We start from the raw sequence: 12,693 nt of genomic DNA on the forward strand, positions 1-12,693 counted from the left end.
CAAAGAGCAAGCTTTGCAGATGTAGAAGCACGGTGGTTAGGAAAACTAGGAACCTAGGAAGAAACCTAGAGAGGAACCAGGCTCTAAGGGGTAGTCAGTCCACTTCTGGCTGTGCAGGCTGGAGATTATAAGGATACATGCAATTAAGGTCAGATCGTTCTTCAAAAAGATTTTCAAATGTTCATAGATGACCAGCAAGGTCAAATAATAATCACAGTGGTTATAGAGGGTGCAACGGGTTAGCACCTCAAGATTAAATGTCAGTTGGCCGAGCATTCCACACAGCAGGTGCAGTAGAGAGAGAGAGAGGGAGATGGGGAGAGAAAAAGAGAGAGAGGGGGTCATACCTTGAGCGCACTCTGTAGGATGCGGAGACGGTGCAGCTTTTCGCTGAGCAGTGGGTCGTTGACGCGGCGGACAAAGGAGCGTTTGTACTCAAGGCGGGCGGAGGGCCGGTGGTCTCCCATGGAGGACAGGTTGGCCCTCTCCAGGGCCCGGTACAGGTCCCCCAGAGAGTCCGCCTGGGGACGGCCCTCTCTCTCACGGCCTGAGGAAAAGCAGAGTCACAATACATGGCATTCACCGGCTGGCACCACATTCAACAACAAAAACAGCAATATGCATGTGCATCAAGATCTCTCACTCCTGGAAGTTCAGAACAATACTGCATTTCCTCATAGGCAGGCAGAACACACACAGTAAGCTGCTACAGTGGAATGTCCCATGCTATCCTTTACTGCCCTCTTATGGTGCTATTGCCACATAGCTCTTATCTTATCTGGCACCCGTTCAAATGAGTGGATTCGGCTATTTCTGCCACACCCGTTAATGACAGGTGTATAAAATTGAGCACACAGCCATGCAATCTCCGTAGACAAACATTGGTAGTAGAATGGCACGTACTGAAGAGCTCAGTGACTTTCAACATGGCACCATCATAGGATGCCACATTTCCAACATTTCAGATTGTCAAGTTTCCGGAGGTGTCAACTGTAAGTGCTGTTATTGTGAAGTAGAAACGTCTATAAGCAACAACGGCTCAACCACAAAGTGGTAGACCACACAAGATCACAGAACGGGACCGCCGAGTGCTGAAGCACGTAGCGCATAAAAATCATCTGTCCTCGGTTGCAACACTCACTACCGAGTTCCAAACTGCCTCTGGAAGCAACGTCAGCAAAATAACTGTTCGTCGGGAGCTTCATGAAATGGGTTTTCATGACCGAGCAGCTGCACACAAGCCTAAGATCACCATGTGCAATGCCAAGCGTCAGCTGGAGTGGTGTAAAGCTCGCCGCCATTGGACTCTGGAGCAGTTAAAACGAGTTCTTTGGAGTGATGAATCACGCTTCACAATCTGGCAGTCCAACGGACAAATCTGGGTTTGGTGCATAGTGACAGCTGTAAAGTTTGGTGGATGAGGAATAATGGTCTGGGGCTGTTTTTTCATGATTCGGGCTAGGCCCCTTAGTTCCAGTGAAGGGAAATCTTAACACTACAGCATTAAATGACATTCTAGACTATTCTGTGCTTCCAACTTTGTGGCACAAAGCGACAAAGCGAGGTCCACACAGAAATACTTTGTCGAGATCAGTGTGGAAAAACTTGACTGGCCTGAACAGAGCCCTGACCTCACCCCATCAAACACCTTTGGGATGAACTGGAACGCTGAGCCAGACCTAATCACCCAACATCAGTGCCTGACCTCATTAATGCTCTTGTGTCTGAATGGAAGCAAGTCCCCACAGCAATGTTCCAACATCAAGTTGAATGCCTTCCCAGAAGAGTAGAGGCTGTTGTAGCAGAAAAGGGAGGACGAAGTCCATATTAGTGCCCATGATTCTGGAATGAGATGTTCAACTGGCAGGTGTCCACATACTTTTGACAATGTAGTGTATGTTGACTAAAACTTAACCAAAGTTTTTGTGTCTGGTGGTTGTCATACTGTGCTGTGCATTTTCAATACGTGTTTTGGGGGTCAGCAATACGTGAGTTTTGGGGGTCAGTTGTGAAGCTGTGGGGCTGTGCCTCTTTAAGTGTATCATGCAGTATTTGCTGCGTGTTTTTGTGTTAGAGTCTATAGAGGGAGTAGTAGAGACAGTGAGTGATAGAGTGGCAGAGAAATTAGGACAGGAAAAAAGGCCCCTTGGGCATGTTTCTTTGTCCTCTTCAAAATTCAATGTTAACTTGGGCTGAAAGGATTCTCCCTCGCCCCACCTCCCCAAACACTGGAGGTGGGGCACAGCGATGTCTCTATCATGGCTGTGTGTGTGTGTGTGTGTGTGTGTGTGTGTGTGTGTGTGTGTGTGTGTGTGTGTGTGTGTGTGCGTGCATGTATGGAAGACATCGAGGAGGAGCCCGGGCTGCCAGGATGAATTAGTGTCAATTAGGACACTAAGATTTCCCCTCACTTTAGAATAGTGTCCTGGAGATCTGTAGGGATGGGGGATGGGGCTGGTCTAAATCTCAGACAATCAGCAATGTCTGTGACACAGACTGTGTCTGAACAATGCCTATAATTAGCAACATCATTTACCATTGGATACCAGGTTATAACCCTATAAGTACTAATTTCCATGTAAGTATATAAAACAATTTTTACACATCAAGTTATCCTAGAATGTAACAGGGAGAGAGAGGTTAAGGTCATTGTCACATCTCTTTCTTCTCTGTCTCATGGTGCCATGTCTCTCTATCTCATGGTGTCATGGCTGTCACGTCTTTGTCCTGTGTCTCAGTCATGCCTTAGTAATGTCTCACCTGTGTCTCTGGCCAGCTGGTAGTGGTGGTGGTCCCTGTGGTCAGAGGCGCTGGCCGAAGCTGAGAGAATGGCATGGAGCCCACTGTCTCGGGGCAGGGTGAAGCTACGTTGTTTCCCCACAGCCTCTACAGGGACACTGGAGCTGAGTTGCAGGGGCAGTGGGCCATAGTGCTCCTGCAGCAGGCTGCGCTGGGCAGGGAGGGTTGACTGGCGGCGGTACTCCACAGACAGACCTCCTCCTCCAGGGGAACATAGCAGGGCCTCTTCCAGGGGCAGGGGCAGTGTCTGCAGGTAGTGGAGCCCCGTGCTGCCCAAGGGCGTCTCAATTAGGTCCTGCCACGAACGCCGTTGGCTGGAGGACTTCTGGCCAGGCGAGATGCCGCCTCCACTGCTGCTGCCCTCCTGTGGCTCGGGGTGGAACTCCTCATGAGAAGAGCGTGACTGGAAGGTCTCAGAGGAGGAAAGGCGGCCGTGTTTGGGCTCCAGGTATGGACTCATCTGGGACACCTACAGACAGAGAGGTGTCATGGCATAGCATTGTGTCATGACGTTGACCTGGGGGTAGGTTTATGACAGTCATAAATACCTCTTCCCCCCTTTTCCCTCTCTCTACCCTACTGATGTGACATGGTTAACATAGAGATTCTGGGAACATCAGAAGGAAATGAACTATATTCTGGTAATCCGACCAATTGAACATATGCGGTGGTACTTAATGAATATGATGTCAGTTCGGTTGTCATTTGAGACATTCTCATCGATGATAGGATGACATAAACTCTACAGTGGAAAGTCTACACATCAGAGTTATCAGATTCACATGGAATTGTTGTTCAATTTAAATGTTTGAATATAAAATTATTGGTGAAAAGATTAAATGTAATTTTAGCTTCCAAATGAGAGATTTGGGTTTTCATAAGGTTAGGGCTCAGCTCAATCAGTGGCCTGCCCCTGTGAAGGGACATGGATTATAAAACGTTTCAAACACACCCTTCTCGCTCCACTATATAAAGCCTTGACGAAAATGTAACCTCCTGTTCCAAGGAGGTGAGGTCTGCAGCCCCTGCATTAAAAGGACTAACATGTCAACTACAGAATTAAGCAAACCTCAGCGTGAGCTTTGGTTGCGAATGGTATGAACTTTGAACTCTTATTCTCTACAGAAGTGATACCTCCTAGCCATTGAGTTAGCAACAGCAGCTGCAAACGCGGGCTAGGAAAGAACAGACAGAGTATCCCGTCTACCACACAATGACGTTACTACAATGTATTCAATTTACCACCAGGGACATTCTTCAAAGGACTCGGTTGGGCAACACGGCCTTCCATCTACCACCAACCTACCGAAGCGCAGCTCAGAGTAAATATCTATTGCATTTTCCTTTTCCAAATGGGCAGTAATTTAGAATGCATAAGATACTGTATTTACAATAGCACAGCTTCGCCCTTTGTTCCTCAGTCTTCCCGCTCTTTCACTCAATCCCAGACCCTTTTCTTTTGTGTAACCAGCTGTCATATCTGTTCCGCTTGCTAGGGATGTTTTCCTTTATGACGTAATTTGTAATCAAGGAATATTTTTTGTAAAGGGAAGAGACTCAGCTAGAGAGGTATATAATGGCATTGTAACAATAATGTAAATAACAGGAGGATTAGAAAAGAGGGAAGAGTCCAGATTAAAACTATGCACAGAGTAGCTTTTCACAGAAAGAGTGACTTACCGAGGGGGGCCTGGGGTAGGTATCATAGGGGGGAGGAGGGCTGTCCTGTTTGGGCATGGTTGAAGGCATCTCCATGTCCTCATGGTCACTTTCACTCCAGTAGTCTGGTCATGATGACAAGGATGAAGCAGAGAAGAGGACACGTCACCATCAGAAAGAGACAATGTGGGGGGATTTTCTAAAGTAGACCCAGGGCAAATGAAGCAGCTCTTAGCCTCTATTATTGTCAACTATATTAACTTCTTATGGCTGGGGGGCCGTATTGAGTAGCTTGGATGAATAAGTTTGCCAAACTAAACGGCCTGCTCCTCAGTCTCAGTTGCTAATATATGCATATTATTATTAGTATTGGATAGAAAACACTAAAGTTTCCAAAACTGTCAAAATATTGTCTGTGAGTATAACATAACTGATATTGCAGGCGAAACCATGAGGACAATCAAACCAGGAAGTGGCTTCTATTTTGAAAACTCCATGTCCCTTAGCCTGCCTTTGCTCCATTTAAAGGGATATAAACCATATTCCCTTTCCTATCGCTTCCTCAAGGTGTCAACAGTCTTTAGGCATAGTTTCAGGCTTTATTTTGAAAAATGAGCGAGAAAGATAACATTGCGTCATTGTATGGCCGGGTGCCAGTAGCGTTTTGAATGCGCAACAGAGTTTGGGTAGCCATTGCCTTTCCCTCTCCTACTTAAAAAGAGAGTTGCGGTTGATATATTATCAATTATATATTTTTAAAAACAACCTGAGGATTGATTATAAAAAACGTTTGACATGTTTCTGTGGACATTACGGATACTATTTGCAATTTGTCTGCGTTGTCGTGACCGCTCTTTCCTGTGGATTTCTGAACATAACGCGCCAAACAAACAGAGGTATTTTGGATATAAAAATAATCTTTATGGAACAAAAGGAACATTTATTGTGTAACTCTCGTGAGTCTCGTGAGTGAAAACATCCGAAGGTCATCAAAGGTAAACGATTAATTTGATTGCTTTTCTGATTTTCGTGACCAAGCTACTTGATGCTAGGTGTTCATAATGTTTTGTCGAGCGATCGATAAACTTACACAACCGCTTGGATTGCTTTCGCTGTAAAGCATATTTTCAAAATCTGACATGACAGGTGGATTAACAAAAGGCTAAGCTGTGTTTTGCTATATTACACTTGTGATTTCATGAATATAAATATTTTTAGGGTATATTATTTGAATATGCAATTCAGCGGTTGTTGATGAAAATTATCCCGTTAAGGGGATGGCAGCCATAAGAAGTTAATGTGTATTGACGTATTCTCACCCTGGTCCTGTCGGATCCTCTCCTGCTCCGAGTAACCTGCCACTGCCATGGTCAGACGACTCAGCCACCTGTGAGGGAACAACATCAATGACCCCATTCCAAATCTCACACACCATTCTGTTATCTCCTGCTGTTTTTGCATCTCACATCAGCTCACCTGGTCATCTGCCTAGCCCTATTTGTCAAAACCGTTCAGTTTTTCTCACCTCCTTGTCTCTGCCTGCCTCCCCCTCCGTGTTAGCTACAGTAATTATGTCTGACAGTGACTCTCACCTGTTCATGTCATCTGCATTGTCTGCTGCAAAGTAGAAACTCTTGATCTTTGGATGGCAGGCCTTGAAAGCACTGGAACACAGAAACATGCGGTCAAGGACAGATTATACCATACAGTAAATAGTGCTGAGCGGTTAGTGCTTTTTGAGGTCGGTTAGGTTCGGTTTCGGGTTTGATTATAACAAAAATAATTACATTTTTTGGTTTCGATCATTTTTTAATACATTATGAAATACAGCTTTTTAATGGACATTCCAAAGCCAAAAATAGTGGGCATTCAATTGCCAAAACATTTTAAACATTCCATTGTCTCTGTCACGTCTACATTGGGTAGACATTCAAACCCCCGAGCTGACAAGGTACAAATCTGTCGTTCTGCCACTGTTCCTAGGCCGTCATTGAAAATAAGAATTTGTTCTTAATTAACTGACTTGCCTAGTTAAATAAAGGTAAAATAAATAAATAAAATCAATAGAAAAACAGGAAATTACTATGAAATAATAAAATATTTCAGTTATGTGTATTACTTTGTTTTATTTGATGACTTTATTATTTTTCATTTCTTCAAGTCATCTCATCTCTGCTCAGGCACTAGCAGCCAAACCTAGCTTTACCTGTGTGTTCCCCATAATTTACTGTCTTTAGTTATCCTATTTAGCTATTCAGCCTAAGTAGCCTATGCTGCAGAACTGTCTGACAAAATCATTTTACTAGTTCTTCAACGTAGATAAGAGATACTTTCACAAACTGTCTCTGTCCCTCTCGTCGTTGTGTTGTGAACATTCCTCTCTCATGTGGTCTGTGTTTATCTAACCCAGGGTTGCCAGGTCAAGCAAGAAATTTCAAGCCCAATGACCACTCTAAACCCACCCAAAAGACCTGAAAACTAGCCTCATTTTTCTATATACAATAAAGCCTTTTTCCATAATGTTTTCGAGACAATTAAGAAGGAATATCATTGTATCTTGTAATGGCATACAGTGCCTTGCGAAAGTATTCGGCCCCCTTGAACTTTGCAACCTTTTGCCACATTTCAGGCTTCAAACATAAAGATATAAAACTGTATTTTTTTGTGAAGAATCAACAACAAGTGGGACACAATCATGAAGTGGAACGACATTTATTGGATATTTCAAACTTTTTTAACAAATCAAAAACTGAAAAATTGGGCGTGCAAAATTATTCAGCCCCTTTACTTTCAGTGCAGCAAACTCTCTCCAGAAGTTCAGTGAGGATCTCTGAATGATCCAATGTTGACCTAAATGACTAATGATGATAAATACAATCCACCTGTGTGTAATCAAGTCTCCGTATAAATGCACCTGCACTGTGATAGTCTCAGAGGTCCGTTAAAAGCGCAGAGAGCATCATGAAGAACAAGGAACACACCAGGCAGGTCCGAGATACTGTTGTGAAGAAGTTTAAAGCCGGATTTGGATACAAAAAGATTTCCCAAGCTTTAAACATCCAAAGGAGCACTGTGCAAGCGATAATATTGAAATGGAAGGAGTATCAGACCACTGCAAATCTACCAAGACCTGGCCGTCCCTCTAAACTTTCAGCTCATACAAGGAGAAGACTGATCAGAGATGCAGCCAAGAGGCCCATGATCACTCTGGATGAACTGCAGAGATCTACAGCTGAGGTGGGAGACTCTGTCCATAGGACAACAATCAGTCGTATATTGCACAAATCTGGCCTTTATGGAAGAGTGGCAAGAAGAAAGCCATTTCTTAAAGATTTCCATAAAAAGTGTTGTTTAAAGTTTGCCACAAGCCACCTGGGAGACACACACATGTGGAAGAAGGTGCTCTGGTCAGATGAAACCAAAATTGAACTTTTTGGCAACAATGCAAAACGTTATGTTTGGCGTAAAAGCAACACAGCTGAACACACCATCCCCACTGTCAAACATGGTGGTGGCAGCATCGTGGTTTGGGCCTGCTTTTCTTCAGCAGGGACAGGGAAGATGGTTAAAATTGATGGGAAGATGGATGGAGCCAAATACAGGACCATTCTGGAAGAAAACCTGATGGAGTCTGCAAAAGACCTGAGACTGGGACGGAGATTTGTCTTCCAACAAGACAATGATCCAAAACATAAAGCAAAATCTACAATGGAATGGTTCAAAAATAAACATATCCAGGTGTTAGAATGGCCAAGTCAAAGTCCAGACCTGAATCCATTCGAGAATCTGTGGAAAGAACTGAAAACTGCTGTTCACAAATGCTCTCCATCCAACCTCACTGAGCTCGAGCTGTTTTGCAAGGAGGAATGGGAAAAAATTTCAGTCTCTCGATGTGCAAAACTGATAGAGACATACCCCAAGCGACTTACAGCTGTAATCGCAGCAAAAGGTGGCGCTACAAAGTATTAACTTAAGGGGGCTGAATAATTTTGCACGCCCAATTTTTGAGTTTTTGATTTGTTAAAAAAGTTTGAAATATCCAATAAATGTCATTCCACTTCATGATTGTGTCCCACTTGTTGTTGATTCTTCACAAAAAAATACAGTTTTATATCTTTATGTTTGAAGCCTGAAATGTGGCAAAAGGTCGCAAAGTTCAAGGGGGCCGAATACTTTCGCAAGGTACTGTAAGAAGCAAATTTTGGGTTTCTTTCAAATATAAATTATTTTAGTTTCCATACTATAGTTTCTATACTATGCGTTGTGCATGTAACATGAAAAATTATGAAAGTGTTTTAGTCTTGTGAGGGGTGTGATTTGAGAAGCTATAAGAGATAATTATTTTCCATGAACTTTGCACAGGGAGCAGTCACCGCCCTGGAGTGAGGTCAGGGAGCATGCCAGCCTGCCGGAACCACCCCTTTCCAGCAAAAGGTATAAATGATGGGTTTAAAAAAACTCACATTGGACCAAAAAAGAATGAAGCTGCAGCTGCGCATTTAAAGTGGTTTGAACTTTGAAACTCAACACGAGGTGGAGACGATAAACTCACCTCCCAGACAATCATTGGTACGGGTGATTAGCTGTTCTAAGTAAAGTATTTTTGAAAGCGAATTTAAGTAGGATCATCCTGTTACTCTGCTCAAACCATCGATACAGCTGGCTAGCCTATCTTCAAATAAGCCTCTTCCAGAGTGAAAGGAAGGAAAGTCAACTCTGTAGTTCTGTTCAGGACTACACGACAAGTCACCGGATACCGAACAACTACAAAGAAGGACAACAGTAGAAGACTTGGTGGAACCATTTCGGACAATCGGAGCCTTACAAACATGCTGCGAAAAGGACCAACGCCCTTTCCAAGGCTGCCCTGTTTACCGAGAGATCCCCGGGATTTCACGTAAATACATTCATGATTTCTTGCTCAAAGTGGGCGGCTGTTCGTGTGCAAAGTATTTGGTTACTATAGGTGAGAGTAGTTTCTGAATGTACCAAATTTTAAGTGCCTCTGTCCCTCTCTCTCTCCCCCTCTTCTTTAACAAGCTTTAACAATGTTGTTGTCATTCCGCTAGAGACTGGTTTTCAGTGTATTACGTCTCCAGTCAATAACCGGTGCAGAGTGTGTATGTTTATCCTGTGTCCTATTTAAGTAGCTAATAAATAAATACATTTGTGTTGTAGTGGATCACAAGTAAGGCTCAGGTTTTTGCAGATGCAATGAGGTTACGACTGTTCAGAATGATGATATGATACGAGGTTATGATTAATAAGTTAACTGTTTATAGATGTGATAGGTAAATACCTTTTAGAGTTTAATTCGGGAGATGGTAAGAAAATAAAGGTTAAATAAAAAAACAAAAACTAGTTGATAGCACTCTTGTGTTGCCCCAGATCCTAATCAGCTAATTGTTACATGATTAATTGAATTGGGTAACAATTAAAGATAATTAGTTAATTTGATGAATAACCGCCTTCAGATTAATATTAAAGTCAAGTCACGAGAATATGTACAGAAACAGTCAAAAGTCTGGACACACCTACTCATTCAAAGGGTTTGCTTTATATTTACTACACATATACATTGTAGAATAATAGTGAAGACATCAAAACCATGAAATAACACATATGAAATCATGTAGTAAAAGAAAGTGTTAAACAAATCAAAATATTTTTTGCCTTGAAGACAGCTTTGCACACTCTTGGCATTCTCTCAACCAGCTTCACCTGGAATGCTTTTCCAACAGTCTTGAAGGAGTTCCCACATATGCTGGGCACTTGTTGAGTGCTTTTCCTTCACTCTGAGGTCCAACTCATCCCAAACCATCTCAACTGGGTTGAGGTCGCGTGATTGTGGAGGCCAGGTCATCTGATGCAGTACTTCATCACTCTTCTTCATCACTCTTCATATTATTCCAGTGCTAGCTTCCCTACACTGGCTTCCTGTTAAGGCAAGGGCTGATGACGTTTTATTTAAGCAGTCAACATTAGAATGCAGTTTAAACCACCTCTGAGCGAATGTATGTAATGCGCTCTAGTGTGCCTAAAGTCATTTTCCAGTACTTTTTCTCCATTATTTCTTGATGTGCATTAGTTCTAGTGTAATAATATGTTTTATGGAAAAAAGGGTTATAAATAGGTGTCTCCATACCGACAATCTAAATAGCCTACCTACAACTGGGAAAAAGTTGTCACAATGTGCAAGCGTGCTGCTCTCTCTCCTCTCGCTCACGTGACACAGCCAATAAATGTAATGCTCTGTCAACACACACACACACGCACACACCCCTCCGGCCCTCCACGTCACTCACTCATTCAGCAACTATCACGCCCTGACCTTAGAGAGCTGTTTTATTTCTCTATTTGGTTAGGTCAGGGTGTGATTTGGTTTGGGCATTCTATGTTGTCTATTTCTTTGTTTTGGCCGAGTGTGGTTCTATCATTGTCTCTGATTGGGAATCATACTTAGGCAGCCTTTTTCCCACCTGTGTTTGTGGGTAGTTATTTTCTGTATAGTCTCTGTTACCTGACAGAACTGTTCGCTTTCGTTTTGTTACTTTGTTTGAGTGTTTTTTGATAATAAAACAAATCATGAACACTTTTCACGCTGCGCTTTGGTGGACTCCTTCCGACGACAGACGTGACAGAACGACCCACCAAAGAAGGACCAAGCAGCGTGGTCAAAAGGGCGAGTGGACATTGGAGGAGATCCTGGACGGAAAAGGACCCTGGACGTAGGCCGGGGAGTATCGCCGTCCGAAGGAGGAGATAGAAGCAGCAAAAGCGGAACGGAGGCATTACGAGGAGTTGTTCGAGGCATTACGAGGAGTTGGAACAACGAGGCAAGAAGGAGAGGCAGCCCCAAAACATATTTTTGGGGGGAGGCACACGGGGAGATTGGCAGAGTCAGGATTCAGACCTGAGCCAACTCCTCGTGCTTACCGTGCTTACCGTGAGGAGTGAGTGACCGGTCAAGCACCGTGCTATCTGGTTCTGCGCACCATGCCCGCACCAGCTCGGTGCGCTCTGTGCAAACTCCCCGCAGTGGCCGTGCTAGAGTGGGCATTCAGTCAGGACGGATTGTGCCAGCTCAGTGCTCCTGGCCTCCGGTGCGTCTCTTCGGCCCAGGTTATCCTGCGCCAGCTCTACGCACGGTGTCCCTGGTTCGCCAGCACAGCCCAGTGCTGCCTGTTCCAATTCCCCGCACTTGCCGGGCTACGGGGGGTATCCAGCCAGGACGACTTGTGCCAGCTCTGCGTTCAAGACCTCCGGTGCACCTCCACGGTCCAGTGTGTCCTGCGCTGGCTCTATCCTAAAGTACACCGTTGCCTCATTTTGTATCACATTCCAAATATAAAACTGGGGGGGAACAAAAATGCAATTTCAGAATGTGGAGGGACATGCCGCCCCCCGTCCCCAGTGAAAGTTGTGCCCCTGCGTAAAAGTGTATCCATCCAGAGATCTGTATATAATGGCGAGATGCTATTGTCTCCGTCCTATCTATGGGAGTCGTTGTCCCAAAGGCAGGAAGACAGGCGACATGTTTAAATCCAAAATAAGCCCATAGAAACGCATTGGGCTTATTTTGGACAGATTTTGGCGAGAGTAAAACCTCTCGCTTCGCCTCTTCCCCATCTCTGTCCAAAAAAGAAAAAACTGGCGCAATGGATTATAGGATTATAGTTCATTACCACGTTTCTGAGCTAAACTAGGTTGAATATTTGTGAACTACAACTCCCTTTAGCCCAGCGTTCCACATAGCTCTTGACTTGATTTCTGTCTTGAAAGATTTCTCTAGAGAAACGTCACACTGGGCTCACAAAAAAACAAACTACATGGAATACCAGTAATTGAACCGACGTCGGTCAATTAGTTGTTAAATAACAACAAAAAATGAAATGTCGGTTAATCGCTCAGCACTACCTGTAAGTATTCTGGGGCACAAACACAGGTTGCATGTACTGAACATATATTGTATTTAAAGACTCACACACTACATTCTCAATAGATTCAAACAAACACATGCCAAGGTTCACACAGACAAACAGACTACAAGACTCACATATGAATTTATTGTATACAAACACAAATGCATGTACTCACTACTTCCTACGGCACTCAGACGCACGATCAATCTTGAATTCTGGGAGACTAACAAAGCCCTCTGCCTTTTCATCCTGAGGGAGGAACAAACATAATATCATACACTGTTCTGAGTCTGACAAACATTACTTTACTGAG

General features: G+C 43.7%; 1 protein-coding gene across 4 annotated transcripts in view; it reads right to left on the bottom strand.

Annotated features, from left to right (window-relative positions):
• LOC110533736 (connector enhancer of kinase suppressor of ras 2) overlaps positions 1 to 12,693 on the bottom strand; it is a 53,050-nt gene that overhangs the window by 2,293 nt on the left and 38,064 nt on the right. For all 4 annotated transcript variants that reach the window (XM_021618221.3, XM_021618219.3, XM_021618225.3 and 1 more), the window contains 6 exons: positions 12,556 to 12,629; positions 6,051 to 6,122; positions 5,778 to 5,845; positions 4,480 to 4,583; positions 2,761 to 3,268; positions 348 to 547 (listed from right to left, as the gene is read on the bottom strand). In XM_021618221.3, the coding sequence (XP_021473896.3) occupies positions 348 to 547; positions 2,761 to 3,268; positions 4,480 to 4,583; positions 5,778 to 5,845; positions 6,051 to 6,122; positions 12,556 to 12,629 (1,026 nt within the window). The remainder of the gene's footprint in view (positions 1 to 347; positions 548 to 2,760; positions 3,269 to 4,479; positions 4,584 to 5,777; positions 5,846 to 6,050; positions 6,123 to 12,555; positions 12,630 to 12,693) is intronic.

Source organism: Oncorhynchus mykiss, chromosome 10 (genome assembly GCF_057628025.1).
Source record: "Oncorhynchus mykiss isolate SJ-2025 chromosome 10, ASM5762802v1, whole genome shotgun sequence".
NCBI lineage: Eukaryota > Metazoa > Chordata > Actinopteri > Salmoniformes > Salmonidae > Oncorhynchus > Oncorhynchus mykiss.